Below are 15,366 nucleotides of genomic sequence, written 5' to 3' on the forward strand. Positions count from 1 at the left end.
TTAGTGGACTCATCTTTGAATTAAATACGAGGAGAGGGTGATTCCTTTGTTCGTTATCATCTCATAATCGTAGAGAAGTGATATTTACTACCAGTTCGATTGAGCTAATTGCAACGCGCATTGAAAATTTCAGTGTGTGCGGATACAGAAAAGGGTCAAAATAACGCAACCACACTCATTTAAAAGCCGAGGCTACTACTATCAACGTGGTGGTAGCCGAGGGAGCTCGAACAACACCACTATTCAGCCTTTGAACCCGAATTCAGCTATTTCTTCCTCGAAGAAGCAAGATTCACTCGGCTATAAACTGGCCAAGTGGACTAGAAAGGTTTCAGGAATCTCCTGTGGTGCTTCGTTGGCCGCTCAACCCTCGATGGACGAAGTCCCGGAGCACCGGCAAAGCGGCGACATTGACGAACGCGCTTCCCTGCCAGTTCATTCTGCCGTGTCTACCAAGGCCCGCGTTGACAACCTTATGCAGGAGAAAGGACATCGGAAACTTCGGCCATCCTTTAAGAAGATTGACGACTACGAGCAGGATCACCATACGTTTGCGACCGCTCCAACGGCTTCGGCTACCTGCAGCTATTCCACCGATCAAGGCGATGCCAACTCGGTCGTTTCGGAGATCGGGATGGAAGTGGTTATGAATGCACACATTGACAGTCGTGATGATATTACTTCGACGACAATGGAGGACACGGTGACCTTTGCGCAGCCCTATCGCTCGCATTCGTTCCCTGCTGGTAAACACACTTTTACGGTAGACCAGCGTTACAGCCTCATACGAACAGTTGGCTCGGGTGCGTATGGTGTGGTAATCTCCGCCAAAGATGCCGTTACTGATGTAGACGTTGCCATCAAAATGGTACCCAAGGCATTTTCCGACGAGATCGATGCTAAGCGGATTTTAAGAGAGATAAAACTGCTCAAGCATTTTCGACACGAAAACATTGTTCGAATTGTTGACATGATGCCACCCTCTGTTCCGTACCTGGAAGACTTTTCCAACGTTTACATTGTTGCTGATCTAATGGAAACAGACCTGCATCGGATCATATATTCCAAACAAAAGCTTTCCATCGACCATGTACAGTATTTTATTTACCAGGTTTTACGCGGTCTCAAGTACATTCATTCTTGCAAAGTCCTACACCGCGATCTCAAGCCATCCAACCTTTTGGTCAACTCAAACTGTGACCTTAAAATCTGCGACTTTGGACTTGCTCGCGGCATTCACGATCCAGAGGAAGGTCGGGGTGGTACAATGATGTTGACAGAATATGTCGTAACGAGATGGTACCGGGCTCCCGAGATCATGCTTGCTTGTCACGAGTACTCATACCCAATCGATGTTTGGAGCGTTGGCTGTATCTTTGCTGAGTTAATTCTTCGAAAGCCTTTCTTTCCCGGCGACGACTACATTGATCAGGTACGTTCTCAAAGTCCCAATTACCTGTCAAATGTGGTAGACGCTCGCTCTGACATTTGTTTTATCCGTTTCATGGTGCTTTATTAATGTGCAGCTGACAATCATTGCTAGAAAGCTTGGCAAACTCCCCGACTCTGATCTGGACTTCGTTACGTCGGACAAGGCCAAACGTTTTATGAGAAAGCTCCCAAGCACGACTCCAGTATCCTTGTCGGAGCAGTTCCCTGGAACGTCGCCAGAACCTTTGGATGCAATGCACAAGATGATGGATATCCACCCACGGAGACGATCAACTGTTGAGCAAGCTCTAAAGCACACTTTTTTTGAACCGCTTCACAACCCGGAGGATGAACCTGTGTCATCGAGGCCTTTCGACTTTTCGTTTGAAAAGGAAAAGCTTCGTCGTATCCGTCTCCAAGAACTGATCTGGGAAGAGGTAGGTGACTTCCGGCCGTCTTCACTTCCGGTGGCGCCCCGCCGAAATGCAGACCCGTAAGAAGTGTATCCCTACGGAGCCAAACCAAGCGGCTGACACACACAAGGTGGCAGCCACGACCTGAGGAGTCCAGTAATGACCATCACTTTGCCTAGCGCCTATACATATGCTTCACAATCACTACTTTACGCTTCGTTGTAGTCGGTGTTGTCGGGAGTATTTGTTTCTGTGAGAGTCTGCTGGCTCGAGTGTCTTCGCGTCATACTACCGTCATTTCTTCCGCTTCTTCCTGATTGTCGACCGCCTCGTAACCTTGGGGTCGTTTCCAGGCCGTCCGCGTGGTCGACACGAGGTTGTTGTTGGAGCGCGTAGGGGTGGCCGCTCCGAAAAGCAGGACCCCACCGACGACGAGGAAAAGCGACAGAAATTTGGCCCGGGTAAAGCACATTTCGTGGCCTCCGTAGGAGCCACAATACAGGATATGGGCGGCGACCATAACCAGGACAGCCTGTAGTCCCTTGAGGACACCCGCGGTAGTGGCACCTCCAGCGGCGTGCTTGATGGTGTGATAAAAGGTCCAAGAGTGTACAAGATTGGCCAGCGCAAAAGCGAAGAGTATGAGTGTGGCGCGGAGGGCGGAAGTACCGGCCTCGTGGAGGGGTTGTTGGAGCAAGGCGTGCCAGTGCGGTGCGGTGTAGAGTATTTGCCAAGCGCCGAGAGCGAGGAAAGCGACGGCGCCTTGGACGGCGGTATTTTGGGAAATGGTCAGTCCATCCGGTCCGTCCATGACGGCTTCGGATAGTACGTAGGTGGCGGCGTGCATAATGGAACCGACAAGAATGAGCAGAGTACCATGGGCGACATCGTTTCCCGTTTGGATGCCGCCCCATGCTGTGATGGTGAGACCAAAGAAGACCGTCCACACGGAGATCCACTGGATTGGTCGGATTCGACGAGCAAAGAGTAGACGGGAAAAGACGGCGGTCCATACCGTGACGGAACTGTATATAATGGCAAAGAGGGTGGGTCCAGCCAAAGTAGCACCGGTGTAGTTCATGGCCTGCGCCCCAATGTCAAAAAGGGCAATCCCGGATGCCTGTAGCTGTTTGCGGAAGGAGGAACGGGCTGAAGGAGGGGAGGAATGCGAAGTCGACGATGCGGATGACGACGAGCAGAACCCCAGCGATGCCGGTCCGGCGTAGTAAAAGACCATGTAAAGTTGTGCAGTGGGATCGGCGAGTCCGGCTTCCTTACAGACGGTCATGAGTAGAGGTTGACAGACCCCCGAAAGGACGTAACAGGAAGCAAAGAAAGCTACGAGAGCCGTGGAAGGCAAGACGGAATCTGACATGATGGGGTGAGGTTTCCGAGTCGTGACGGATGGGACAGTGGCGATTGACTCGCTTGGAGAAGCACTGGCACGCGAGGGTCGTTTCACAATCGACACGGCCCCTCGATAGATCATGGAACGTAAGTCAAGTCACTGTGTTTGGGATTCCACTCGATCGCTCTCTGCTTCTCTCAGCTACCTGGCTTGGGTAGCTGCAACTTACTAGAGGCAACGCAGGAGTACAAATCAAGAACGCTCGCCGCCGAGACGTCTACCGACAGTACGCGCACGTTGGCACTGACTGGGAGACTTTCGATTCGTCACTGTCGCGATCGAAGGGAAAAGCTGGCCTTTGCGTAACCTTCTACCTCTTCATCCTAACAGTTGCTCAGAATAGCTAACTGAATGTACGTGCCCGGTGCCCCGGTTTGTGAACGGAGCAAACCCGACGCGGCGTTTGGCGGCAGGGCTCGACGACGGTAAGGTTTTGAAATTTTGAATTGTTCCCTGCGTGCAAATTCCTAGTCGGGATTCCTTCCATCGCCTGTCCATCAGTCCGTGAATCCCGGGACGAATCTTGTGTCCCGACATGCCCACCATTGTTCACTGTCCGAATGGTCCGCGATGGTGATGGATGGATGGATGGATGAATAATCACAAAGTCCTTTTGACCGTGACAGTTTTGATTGGAAGATCGTGTACAGTAAAAGCATGGCAAAGCCAAACGAGGAACGGATCTACATTGGTGGATTGGATCCTGCTCGATTGACCGTCCGAGAAACAATCGAACGTCTGCAATCGTCGTTGCTAACTGTCAACGACCCCAACGACGTCGGAGCCGCCTTCGGAATACGTGACCTCCACGAAGGGCCATCGTACGTGCAATTTACGGCAGTCCCGATCCATAACAATCCCAGCGACGGTATTCCCGCGCAACGTACGCCACTTGAAGCCGTCGCTAAACTTCTTCACAACGTCAAATGGAAGGGCTGCAAACTGAAAGTACAAGCGGCCCGGCCCCATTTCTTGCACCGACTGACGGAGGAAATTCGAGTACGACAGATACAACAGGAAAACCAAGCTTCGCTTACCGCAGACGCGACAATACCACCGTCAGCATCGTCAACACCAGTATCACCGCGACCCGAGTCTACTCTCCCGCGACATTTGAAAATACGGCGCGGCTACGGCGAAGAGTCCTGGAAAGTGGATACCAAACCCGTCGACGTGACGAATTGGAGAGACTTTTACAAACAGACTGCTCGACTCGCACGTAAACGAAACCACGTTGATCCTACAGTGGACGCCAAAAAAGCCGTTTCGGCTTCGCGCAAGGCACACTGGAACAGAGCCGTGCGTCTGCGCTTTGACCAGTCCGTCGCCGTGCCTACGAGACCTCCAACGGTGGAGGTTGGACGGACGCATCTTCAAGCTGACAAAGACGTGGAAAGTGACCAAGAGAGCTCTTCGTCGGAATCCTCCCGTACAAGTGACCAACCCCACGGTTCCTACGTATGGTCGGACGACGAAAGCTCGTTGGACGATGAGAATCTTGACGTACGAGCCCATTCGGAAAAGGAGTCGAGAACAGAGCAACATGCACAATCAGCCTCCAAACCATTGTCCGCAAACACTTACGTTTGGTCGAGTGACGATTCCTCGGAAAATTCCCAGTCGCCTCCGGCACGAATAAAATCGACAACCAACAGCTTCAACGATGTTCTTCACGTCATGGCCGTGGACGAATTTGCCGCCGGACTCGATGCACAGCGTACGACGAGCAGTGATGATGGTGACAACGATATCGAAATCAATGGCGACGCCACCGACTCATTCGTGCCGACAGCCGGAACCGCATGCGCTGACGAAGACACCACCGACCTGAAAGACGATATCCAGTCGAATCTCAATGTACTGGCCTCCATTTTTCCAAGCTTTCGACAAGTGCACCAATCACATCCTGTACAAGAAACACCAACAGACAACAAGCCAAATAAGGCATCGACGGGGTGGCAATCGGGTCAAATGCTTCGGTACGATCCAACCAAACCATCTGCCCAACAGTTCCTGATGGATAAGGGAACCACCGGGAATGACGGGCAAGATCAAACGGAAGAAGATGACTCTTCCAACAGCACAACGAAGGAAGACGGCAACATCTCAGCGGACGAAAAGCAAGAGCAGCCGGAGATAATGGGAAAACCCACCGCAGAAGGTCTCGCTACGGACGTGTACGAGCAGGGCAAACTCGAGCAAGTCTTTCGGGAAGCGCGGGAAACGGACAGAACACCCATTGTAGTACAGACAGAAACCGAGCCCGGGCTTTCGCAGGAGAGGGGTTTTGCGTTTTCGTTTGCGCTCGCCAACTTACCAAAGGCAGAAGTTACGCCAGATCCAGATCCAGGCTTTTCGTTTGGGTTTTCCGTGCCAAATCCATCTATGGCGGAACGAGGCGCCGGCGAGAAGCCAACGGGAAGTCCGCATCGTTTGCTAGTCGAGGAAAGTGCGTTGCAAAGAGAGAACTCTGTAAAACGACGGCATCGTGGATTGACGTTTCCGCCCGAAGTTATTGACGAATACGTGTCTCGATTTTACCACATGGATGACGGAGCTCGCATATTGCAAGACCCCGAGGGCTATCGCAACGACGAACGTGTCAAGGAGGAATGGAACAAGGAACGGAAAGCTCTGACGCTGGACTGGAAACGCAAGCACAAGTATGCACAGTCGAAAAAGAAGAATCGGATGCGGTAGCTTGAACAATCGTAGTTTGATTTTGGGTGTCGTTGTGAGTAGTGGTTTACAGGTTGGCGCATCTTTAATGTTTACATTAGTATAATGATGGTACATTCGCGATTACGGATTCGTATGGATGAGTAGAAAGCCCACTTGGTGGGCTACACATGCTCACTATTCAAACAATGTCATCGTCATCTACGTAAAAGGAAAACCCGCGAACCATCTCGCGAGAAATTCAGCCATGGCGATGCTGGATAAACCCGACAGAAAAAGTCTAAACCAGAAAATCCTGCCAATGTTGGTCATTTACCGAGACTAAGGCACGACAGGAAGCTTTCGTCTCACCTTGGCTGTCGTTGACCCACTCCACGGGTATCTTTGCAAGTAATTGCTCGGGGCCGAATTCTATCTGGTCGAATTGGTGGCGGACAAAGATGGGAGGCGAGTCCGCGTTGTCCTTGTCGTGCACCAGCTCCAAGGCCAATCCTCGGACGACGCCGTGTTCGCAATTGTGTGTCCAAACAAGCTGGATGGTTTCTACCTGTGCGTAGGCAAAGCCGGCCCGTCCTTCTCCCACCGACACCCCATCTACGAGCCAGGTGCCGGTCTGGTAGACTACCACGTCGTTCTCATCCAACACAGCGGTCAAGTGCCGCTCCCCTCGCCCGTACATGGATTCGTCGGACTGATACTCAATCGCAGTGCTCTGCTGGAATATGTGTGTTGACGACGAACACTTTGTTTGTGTGCTCAGAGTTCCGCCGGGACGAGGCGTAGGAGTTATTAAAGGGAACGAACATGCCGAGCGAAAAAGCAAACGGCAGTCCAGGCACCAAATCCACAACCAAAGTGAGGACGTGCCGAACAAATACCGCGGAATCATGGACATTGACTGTAAGCTATTCTTCCTACTCTACATTGCCGGCGTCTTCCTATGAACCAACAGTAACAATAAACCGTGTCTGTCCAGTACCTAGCCAGAAATGGTCACGTCTTCGTTCCAAGCCTAATATCGTCTGGAAAGTCGTTGATTGTGCTCACTCTCACGCGTTGGGGAGTCGATATTGTCAGGGTTTAGGGTTTGACAAACAGAATGGCAATTTGCGAAACTGTCGAGCAACCAATTTCCAAGCCCGTGCACCATTCATAATCAACCCTTACATGTTGGTGTACCGCACCATGGCGACGACCAACGATACCGATGACGCCTGGGGCGAAGTGTTTGCCTTGGCGGAAGGAAAGGATACGAAAGTCTCCTACGGTAAAATGGAGGCGGAAGCGGACCCGGAGCGGTCGGCGTTGGCGTCGCGGGCCCGACACAAACGTAAGCGAGACGTCGTGTCGAAGTCGGCGTCGTCGCCACTGAACGAGGAGGAAGCGTACACGGCATTCTTGGAATCGCGCACTGTCATAGGATCATCGATTCCGCAATGGATTCGCTTGGGCGAGACGTTCACTTCGCACGCGGTGTGCAAGGGATGGGCCGTGTCCCGAAAAGAATATAAGCAGGGCACCTGCCGTCGTTGCCGACGTTCGGCCGTGCATCACCTCGCCGAAATAGATCCAAAATTTCCATGGTGGTGTATTCTTTTCGTTGGAGTCCGAAATCTGCGTTGTATAGCTGTCGGTAGTATTCTACGGCAAGCGAAAGAGAAAGAAGGGTCTCTGGAGGGTCCAGATACCATTCTTCGATACGTCGGAAGGCGAATCTGGAAAGAATTGGATACGGGCATGATACACGGCAGTATCATTCGCTTTCCCACACTACAAGCAAAGTGGAAGATTTTCCGATCTTCTCTTCATTCTGTGCTACATTCCAAGGCCGACAAAGAGTTCTTGGATAAGGAAACGGCCTTTCGATGGATTATCCACTCGGACGCCATTTACTACCAGCTGTACTACTTGCAACTTACACGACAAATACCTCTACTTCCACATGATGCTGATACCGTTAGAAGGATTCCTCATCCCAGCGAATACTTTGGGCAATCGCAATTTGCTACGGATCATCAACAGGCCAAAATAGCTTTGCGTCTCTTTCTGCAACGGACCGAGACCAATACTCCTCGAGCATCCGATTGGACGGATCGCTTTGGTTGGACCCACCGCAGCAGTGCCAAGCATGGGCACATTTTGGAGACTTTGCACGAATATCGTATGCTGGAAACGGTGCTGCTGTTCGACTTCTCGGGTCTAGTCTCCACAACCGAAACCATCACCGCCTGGTTCGCCCAAGTCTCGCCGTCGAACCAGCTAGACCAGCACGACACTCCGGCACCACCACTTTGGATGGCCTGGCGAGACTCGTGCCGCGACTTTCTTTGCCACTTGTACGCGTATGCTACAATTTCGCAATCAGTCATTTCTCAGCTTCCATCTCTGTTATCCAAGTACGGTATGCATCAAGGAATCATTGAGGCGGGAGCAGGGACCGGATATATTGCAAATCTTTTCATCCGAGCGGGCATTTCGACCGAAGCGTTCGACGTGCACCCAACCAACAGTGGTTCCAATTCATCATCCGTGCACAATGGGTATCACGGTGCAACCCCTTCATATGTCTCGGTACGCCAAGGCAAGTCCAGTGCGCTCCACAAATATTTCTCGCACACATTTAGCAAGGCTTTGCTACTGTGCTATCCACCCCCGGACTCAACCATGGCCTACGACGCGTTGCGCTCCTTTGTGCAACACGGAGGATCGCTTTTCGTGCACGTTGGCGAATTCCGGGGCCTTACCGGCAATTCAACTTTTGAGCAATTATTAATGGATGACTTTGCTTTGCTGCAGCGTTTCCCTTGTCTACCGTGGGGTACTGACGCTGCGGAGCTCACTATCTGGCGTCGTCGAAAGGCCAGCGACAACACGTCCAAAAGTCGCCTACTTCCTTGTTCGTCTTGTGGAACTAGGGAATCGGTACAGCGCCTGCGACTAGTCCGCTACCTTACCTACTGCAGCGCTGAATGCGCACAGCAGCATCAACCTTCAATAAGCGAGCATCTTCGATGGGCCTTCCTCCCACCGATGCGGATTGATTGGAAAGACGACCGTTTTTTTGCGATTTTGTAAACATAAACATGCAAATATTTCGCAGCTCGAAACCATTTATTAGTGTCATCTGTACATTTAGCCATGACAATCACTCATTGCGTCGCAACACTCGGCGTGTAATATAGGCTCGAAAAACGAGCATACTATGATTCTGCAGCCAGTCGTAGATACCTCCAGATATCGTCACGGCCCAGCTTTGTTTCAGCCGATGTCAGAATGACTGGTGCGTTACCTACACCATTTTGTTTCATGGCTTGACGAACAGCGTCCACGACATCACTGGAGACTTTGCCGGCCTTTTTGTTCGAGGCTGCGCCCTTGACATTCTTGTCCGCTTTCGTCAAGACCACTACATAGGTTGCGTAGCCCGGCAACAAGTCGCCAACGCGTCGCATAATCGATGCGTCCTCATCGGTCGGACCGTGGCGACCGTCCACTAAATGAAACAAAACCCGCAGTGTTTTTCGATTGGCGATATAGGCATCCATAAAGATGGACCATTCTTTCCGCAACTCCTCGGGAACTTTAGCGTAGCCAAACCCGGGTAAATCTACAATATTGAACGAATCTTGATCCTTTTCTCCAGGTAAAACGTCACCATACTTGAGCTCCTTTTCGCGTCCGGGCTTGTCGTTGACGGCGAAAAAATTGAACTGTTGCGTTTTCCCGGGGCGTTTGCTCGTGTACGCTAATGATTTGCGGTTGGTTACCATGTTGACTAAACTGCTCTTACCGACGTTGGACCGACCAATAAAGACTGCTTCGCCACGATCTGATGGTGGGCATCCTTCCATGGTCACGGCACCCGTGACAAAAATTACCCGTCGGACCAATGCGTTGGAAAGCAGTTCGTACACTTGATCGTTGTTGTCGGCAGGAAAGGTCGTCATAGCATTGAGGACGGAGTATACCACATTGCAGGGGAGATCCACATCAATACCTGGGCAAGACTCTACTTTGCCGGCACGACGTCCAATTTGGCACTGTGCGGCACCCCGTAAAACGCGCTCCCACGGCATATCTACTTCGGCAGCAGTCAAACCACTTTCACGGACCATCGGCCCCAAGGACGCCAATCGCTGACAAGCCAAGACTGCTCGACTGGGTTCACCTTGAAAGAAGTGACGAGAAGAAATTGATGCCAGCGCTAGAGCCCGATATTTGATCCGGTCCTGATTGCCAGCTTCTGTGAGAGCTGTTCCTTGCAAAGGCAAGGAGAGTTCGTCGTCCAACATGGCGATCGCATCCGTCACGTTGTGAACGCGAAGCAGCCCTCGGATTATGGCGGCACTCTCCATGGGCATCATCGACAACCTGTATTCTGTTCGCCGTTCTTGAATAGCTTGAGTCGCGACCTGATGGTTTTTCATGTGCAAAGCTGCTACGGCGAGACGGGCGAGTAATGATCCCTTGTAGCCGTAGGCAAATACTTCGTCCGTCTCGTGCAACAAAAACTGCGCAATGGAATTCATGTCGTCGCCATCGTGACGATTTTGAGCACGCTTGATAGCCCGCATCACGTCATCCGCTGTCGAGCTCGGTGTAAGTGCAGGCAATGTCGTGGAGTGCAAGGGATACGAGTTATGTGCAAATTTTTGGAGGTCAGCGCCGTTCCGTTGCCGAATCTGCCGTTGTTTCTTACTGGCTCGTTCCAAAGCCTTTCGCTCCGGTCTAGATAGACGGGATCTCTCTTTAGATGATGCAATTGCGATAGTGTTTTCCCCGTTGTCAACAGTGGAAGCCGTCTTGCTGATCTTTTGTTCGGTGGTCCGTTTTTTGTAATTTTCATTGTTGTGCGGATATTCCTCTTTGGCCGCCCGATTTACAACCACAAATAGCGGTACTAGCTTCTGTCGAGATGGATCTTTCGGTAGGAGGTTCATTGATGGGGCTTTCATCAATACTGCGGGTGAAACAAAGGCCGACGCTACTACAGGTGTCGACAGGCACCAAAGCAAACGACGCGTATACGAGAGGATCAACAAGCATCGTCCAAACCGCCCGAATCGTGCCATTGCGGAATGTCTGGACGAATCCCTTTCTCCTTCGCAAGATCTTTTCCGAGAGGAGCTTCCTGAGTGGAAAGCAATACTCTAACAAACGGGCGAAAGAAGCTCGCTCTAGAGTCTCTGGTCAACCACAGACATGTGATGTATCTGAACTTGTGAGCTTCTCGGTCGACGGCTGCGGTTTCGGTCTATAATGTTGTCTCGCTCTTCTAAGGAACAGGTTACGATATCAACGATTTGATTGGTGCAGCTTTTGTCTGTAGTGACGTCGACCAGCTCGAAAGACTTCCCAGAAAAGGCTATGGCAATCCAGAAGCCGTGAGATAGGGTACTGGTACTTACTGTTAGATCAACATGACATCCATTTTGCTTGCAGAGACTTTACGTTAGCTGGTCGTATTGTTTAGTTTAACCGGCATCAACGAGCAGGAGACAGACTGTCATGAAAGGGGGAAATAATCTTTGCTTACAGTTAAAACCTCTCTACGACTGGTAATGCGAAACCGAGATTTGCCTAGACTGTGAAGCCTAAGGACGGTTCTCTTCACCTGAACAATCCGCTATGTAGATTTGCTGCAGCCAACTCATCGCACGATGGCCCTCCGGATTGGGTTCCTATCGAGCCTATTTCAGTTCACTATCCGCACAAGATCCGAACCGTAGCCTCCCATTGCCTCCACACACTCCATCCGTGTGGGTTTCTGCAGAAGCCACGATCGGTCCCCTCCGTTCGCAGCGTAAACGACGGAAAACGTAAGACCCTTGTCGAGCGCGAACTGTTGTACCGCGCCTTTGACCGCTCCGACGTTTACCGTGCCATCCATGCAAACCGACCAGTCTTGACCTGGGTCCGCAGCCTTTTGTTCAGCAAATGAGAGATAATCATGCCCCGCCAGAATACCGCCCGGTCGAAGCTTTGGGTAGTACGCCTGAATGTCTTCCGTGGCACCGCAATAGTCATGGCGGGCGTCGACGTAGACGAAGTCCAGTGACTGATCCGGAATTTGCTGGGCCGCTTGCGTCGAAAGCATCCGGTGGAAGGTCGTAATATTTCGCCAAGGCTGCAGCAGGTCTTGCGCCCCTTGAAACAGCGCATCCTGTTTGGTTTGATCAAAATTAGCCGAACCCTTGCAGTTTTCTTGATGGCCCCACAAATCGACAAGATGGAAGCGTTCGCAGCTGATCCAGGCTTGGAGGATTTGTTTCGCGTGCGAGCCACTCTGTACACCAACTTCGGCACCGTGTGTGAATCCGCGCGCTTGCATCAGTGCTCCCAGATCGGCCCGTGTTCGCAAGGCGGGGATGCCCGCCGGGCCCCGGTAGACGACGTCCGTCTCACACGGTGGAGTCGTCGTCGCCGCACCTTTACAGTCAACAACGGGCGTCCTCATCCAGCCTAGCTGTCCATGAACCGTGAGCAACAGCCAAAACAGAACAGCCAAAGCGGGAAGTACTATCACGAGAAGCTTCCATACGGAATCGTTTCGGCTCGCCCTAATCCTTGTGAGAGCAGCCAATACCTTGACCATTGTATTCAATTGTTTAAGAGGAGATTATGACAAGACGCTGATATTGTCAGATGTGCTCAATGATGTTGATAGCTGCGGTTCGCTTTTCAGCTGACGTAAAAAGTAACAGTAAACTGTACCGCTGGGTGCTATTCATGAAATGTATTATCGACATGGGACTTTACGATAAAAACTTTTGACTGTGATTACCGTTCGTAGAAATAGCCGTTACTCACATATGAACCACTATTTCGAATAGAAATTTGTCCGAACTGTAAGTGTCTAGAAAGAAGATGAAACGCCGGATATTCCGGACCAATGCGTTAAACTGTACTGCTACATTACATTATTTCCAGTAGTGTTCCGGGCGATGTAGGAGAGAGTTGTATTCCGTTGGGGACAGATGATACATTGCTATCGTACCGGGGAGATCGACATTCATACCTGTGAAGGGTTCGAGTTTGCCAGCCAGTCGTCCAGTGTTGGACTGTGCTATCCCGGTACACACGCTCCCTTAGGACAGAGCAGGCAAAGTATTTTCGTGGACCATTGGCCGCAAGGACGCCAATCGCTGACAAGCCAAGACTGCCCGACTGTGTTCACCTTGGCAGAAGTAATGAGAAGCAATCAATGACTTATCCTTACCTAGGGCTTCGACCAAGCCTTCATCCTTCCGAAAAAACGTCTCCTTTCGGTTATAAGACTTTTGGGTGGGCTCAAAACAGGGAATTTCGACGCGCGTAGAATGCCCAACGACAACCTACAGATACTTTGGTAAATGGAAGCGTCTAAGTCCTGCTAGTCAATATTCCGCACTATTGCCAACTGGTAAAATTGTCTGCTACTCCAAAGATTGGATCGTCATCTTCTTCAAATTTGGCTCCTTTCGCAAGCCCTTTTCAATTCACTTTCCGCACAAGATCCGAGCCATAGCCTCCCATCTGCCCCACGCACTCCATGCGTGTGGGTTTCTGCAGAAGCCAAGATCGGTACGCGCCGTTCTGACGTTCGGCGTATACGACGGAGAATGTTAGCCCTTCTTCGAGCGCAAACTGCTCTACCGCTCCTTTGACCGCTCCGGCGTTTACCGTGCCATCCATGCAAACCGACCAGTCCTGACTGGAGTCCACAACCTTTTGTTCAGCAACGGAGAGAAAGTCATGCCCCGCCAGAATACCACCCGGTCGGAGTTTCGGATAGTACGCTCGAATGTCTTCTGTTACACCGCAGTAGTCATGGCGGGCGTCGACGTAAACGAAGTCCAGTGACTGATCCGGAATTTGCCGGGCCGCCTGCGTCGAAAGCATCCGGTGGAAGGTTACAATTTCCCGCCAAGGTTGCAATAGGTTCTGTGTCGCTTGAAATAGCTCGTCCTGTTTGCTTTGATGGAAATTAGCCACATCCTTGTAGTTCTCTTGATGGCCCCACAAATCTACAAGATGGAAGCGTTCGCAGCTGGTCCAAGCTTGGAGGATTTGTTTCGCGTGCGAGCCACTCTGTACACCAACTTCGGCACCGTGTGTGAATCCGCGCGCTTGCATCAGTGGTCCCAGATCGGCCCGTGTTCGCAAGGCGGGGATGCCCGCCGGGCCCCGGTAGACGACGTCCGTCTCACACGGAAGAAATGTCGCCATCGCGGGTATCTCCGTCCAACCGAATGTTTCTTGCGAGAACAGAAATGCCAGTGCGGCGAGCGCCGCGACGAGCACAATTCGTGAGTGCTTAAAGCGGGTTGCTGGAACCGTTCCGAACGAAACTTTTGTTCGGGCCATGGTAAGTAGTTTAACACCAGAGATGGAAGCTACCGGCCGACGTTTCGGTGCGAAATGTTAGATTTTCCGCTTCCCTCGTTGGACCTGTTTACGTATTTACCGTTTACTCCAAATACGCAACGTTCTCGAGAACGAAACACTTGATATTATCGGTTAGAGTGTTACGGAGTACTGCGTTTGTACAATTGCTATGTTTCCGGAACCGCATGTGATTGGTCTCCACATGTTTACACGACCAAGGTGGACTGGGATATAATTGGAACACAGGAGATAAGATTGGAACATAGAAAATACGATTGTGTCAATAAAGGGGTTATAACAAGACACATGGTGGGATGGAAGAAGAATCTCTACTCACCATAGGTGTTGTGCATGGGACTCATACTTCTGAAGGTATGTACCGTAAACAACGGAACTTTGTACACAACGGAGCTTTGTATCTTTTCCAAAAATTCATTTACATTTGCCACAGGACCCGCCAAATCAAAGTCAGGCTTAAACCCTGACCCCACACCTGGATTCGTCTCATTCACAGCTTCAAAACGATACCATTAATTCTAATACTACTATAAAACTGCAATGTACACTTTGGTTTTATAGTTGGATTTTGATGTTGAAATGTAAAATAGGGTTCAGGGTATACATGTGGGGGAAAGGCTGCCTATTGAGATTATGGAAGTTGTGGAAGATTGAAGATGAGCTGGCACTTTGTGGGATTGTTCACTGGACTGAACAACAGATTGACTAGATTGTAGAGAATGTAATCTTCCTCTCATTCTTTTATAAGTTCATTGATCCAAATTGCACTCTATGCATAGGTCCTCGTATCCGCTGTCTAACCTGTGGGGAGCGTCGTCAACGAGTTGAGTTTTACAGTCCCGTCTCTTGGGTGTATTGCAGGTCGTTCGTAACGCCCATCTCCGTTTACCACTCACTGTCATAACAGTGATCCATCCTCGGTTGTGCTTTGGTAGTGCTCCGTAACATAGAGAGTGGAAAAATCCGTTTGATCCGCTAACTTACATAGATATCGCTTATTAAGATATTTTCGTATTTTGTCTTGAGACAAAAGCGTCTAAGATTGTTGTT

At 50.8% G+C, this 15,366-nt stretch overlaps 8 protein-coding genes across 8 annotated transcripts; 3 read left to right on the plus strand and 5 right to left on the minus strand.

Annotated features, from left to right (window-relative positions):
* Nucleotides 1-657: 657 nt before the first annotated feature.
* Nucleotides 658-1,928, plus strand: hCDK1 (predicted protein; the record flags this gene model as incomplete). Its single annotated transcript, XM_002181214.1, has 2 exons — nucleotides 658-1,432; nucleotides 1,527-1,928. Exons 1-2 carry the CDS (start codon nucleotides 692-694, stop codon nucleotides 1,926-1,928), a joined length of 1,143 nt encoding a protein of 380 aa, XP_002181250.1. The 5' UTR covers nucleotides 658-691.
* A 127-nt stretch (nucleotides 1,929-2,055) lies between these two features.
* On the minus strand, nucleotides 2,056-3,617 carry PHATRDRAFT_47169 (predicted protein). The gene has a single exon (XM_002181388.1). It carries the CDS (start codon nucleotides 3,331-3,333, stop codon nucleotides 2,128-2,130), a length of 1,206 nt encoding a protein of 401 aa, XP_002181424.1. The 5' UTR covers nucleotides 3,334-3,617; the 3' UTR covers nucleotides 2,056-2,127.
* A 292-nt stretch (nucleotides 3,618-3,909) lies between these two features.
* Nucleotides 3,910-5,952, plus strand: PHATRDRAFT_47170 (predicted protein; the record flags this gene model as incomplete). Its single annotated transcript, XM_002181215.1, has 1 exon — nucleotides 3,910-5,952. The coding sequence occupies one exon, from the start codon at nucleotides 3,910-3,912 to the stop codon at nucleotides 5,950-5,952; it is 2,043 nt and encodes a 680-aa protein (XP_002181251.1).
* A 40-nt stretch (nucleotides 5,953-5,992) lies between these two features.
* On the minus strand, nucleotides 5,993-6,610 carry PHATRDRAFT_47171 (predicted protein; the record flags this gene model as incomplete). The annotated part of the gene is made up of 1 exon (XM_002181389.1): nucleotides 5,993-6,610. One exon carries the CDS (start codon nucleotides 6,608-6,610, stop codon nucleotides 6,212-6,214), a length of 399 nt encoding a protein of 132 aa, XP_002181425.1. The 3' UTR covers nucleotides 5,993-6,211.
* Nucleotides 6,611-7,110: 500 nt separating this feature from the next.
* Nucleotides 7,111-9,006, plus strand: PHATRDRAFT_47172 (predicted protein; the record flags this gene model as incomplete). The annotated part of the gene is made up of 1 exon (XM_002181216.1): nucleotides 7,111-9,006. Exon 1 carries the CDS (start codon nucleotides 7,117-7,119, stop codon nucleotides 9,004-9,006), a length of 1,890 nt encoding a protein of 629 aa, XP_002181252.1. The 5' UTR covers nucleotides 7,111-7,116.
* Nucleotides 9,007-9,164: 158 nt separating this feature from the next.
* On the minus strand, nucleotides 9,165-9,818 carry PHATRDRAFT_4896 (predicted protein; the record flags this gene model as incomplete). The annotated part of the gene is made up of 2 exons (XM_002181390.1): nucleotides 9,165-9,563; nucleotides 9,627-9,818. Coding segments are annotated over 2 exons (591 nt in total), but the record flags the coding sequence as incomplete, so codon positions are not given.
* A 1,624-nt stretch (nucleotides 9,819-11,442) lies between these two features.
* Nucleotides 11,443-12,526, minus strand: PHATRDRAFT_47174 (predicted protein; the record flags this gene model as incomplete). Its single annotated transcript, XM_002181391.1, has 1 exon — nucleotides 11,443-12,526. One exon carries the CDS (start codon nucleotides 12,524-12,526, stop codon nucleotides 11,627-11,629), a length of 900 nt encoding a protein of 299 aa, XP_002181427.1. The 3' UTR covers nucleotides 11,443-11,626.
* Nucleotides 12,527-12,843: 317 nt separating this feature from the next.
* Nucleotides 12,844-14,578, minus strand: PHATRDRAFT_47175 (predicted protein). Its single transcript, XM_002181392.1, has 2 exons — nucleotides 13,414-14,578; nucleotides 12,844-13,265 (listed from the first exon to the last, which is right to left on the minus strand). The coding sequence occupies exons 1-2, from the start codon at nucleotides 14,275-14,277 to the stop codon at nucleotides 13,020-13,022; spliced, it is 1,110 nt and encodes a 369-aa protein (XP_002181428.1). The 5' UTR covers nucleotides 14,278-14,578; the 3' UTR covers nucleotides 12,844-13,019.
* Between the last annotated feature and the right edge of the window lie 788 nt (nucleotides 14,579-15,366).

The sequence above is a fragment of the Phaeodactylum tricornutum genome, chromosome 12, assembly GCF_000150955.2.
Source record: "Phaeodactylum tricornutum CCAP 1055/1 chromosome 12, whole genome shotgun sequence".
Lineage (NCBI taxonomy): Eukaryota > Bacillariophyta > Bacillariophyceae > Surirellales > Neidiaceae > Phaeodactylum > Phaeodactylum tricornutum.

Excerpts from the sequence above, each read along its gene's own strand:
- PHATRDRAFT_47169 (XM_002181388.1), bottom strand. The coding sequence starts at position 3,333 with ATGATCTATCGAGGGGCCGTGTCGATTGTGAAACGACCCTCGCGTGCC.
- PHATRDRAFT_47175 (XM_002181392.1), bottom strand. The coding sequence starts at position 14,277 with ATGGCCCGAACAAAAGTTTCGTTCGGAACGGTTCCAGCAACCCGCTTT. Across the intron at positions 13,266-13,413 it reads GCTCGGATCTTGTGCGGAAA|GTTGTCGTTGGGCATTCTAC; the intron begins GTGAATTGAAAA and ends AAGTATCTGTAG.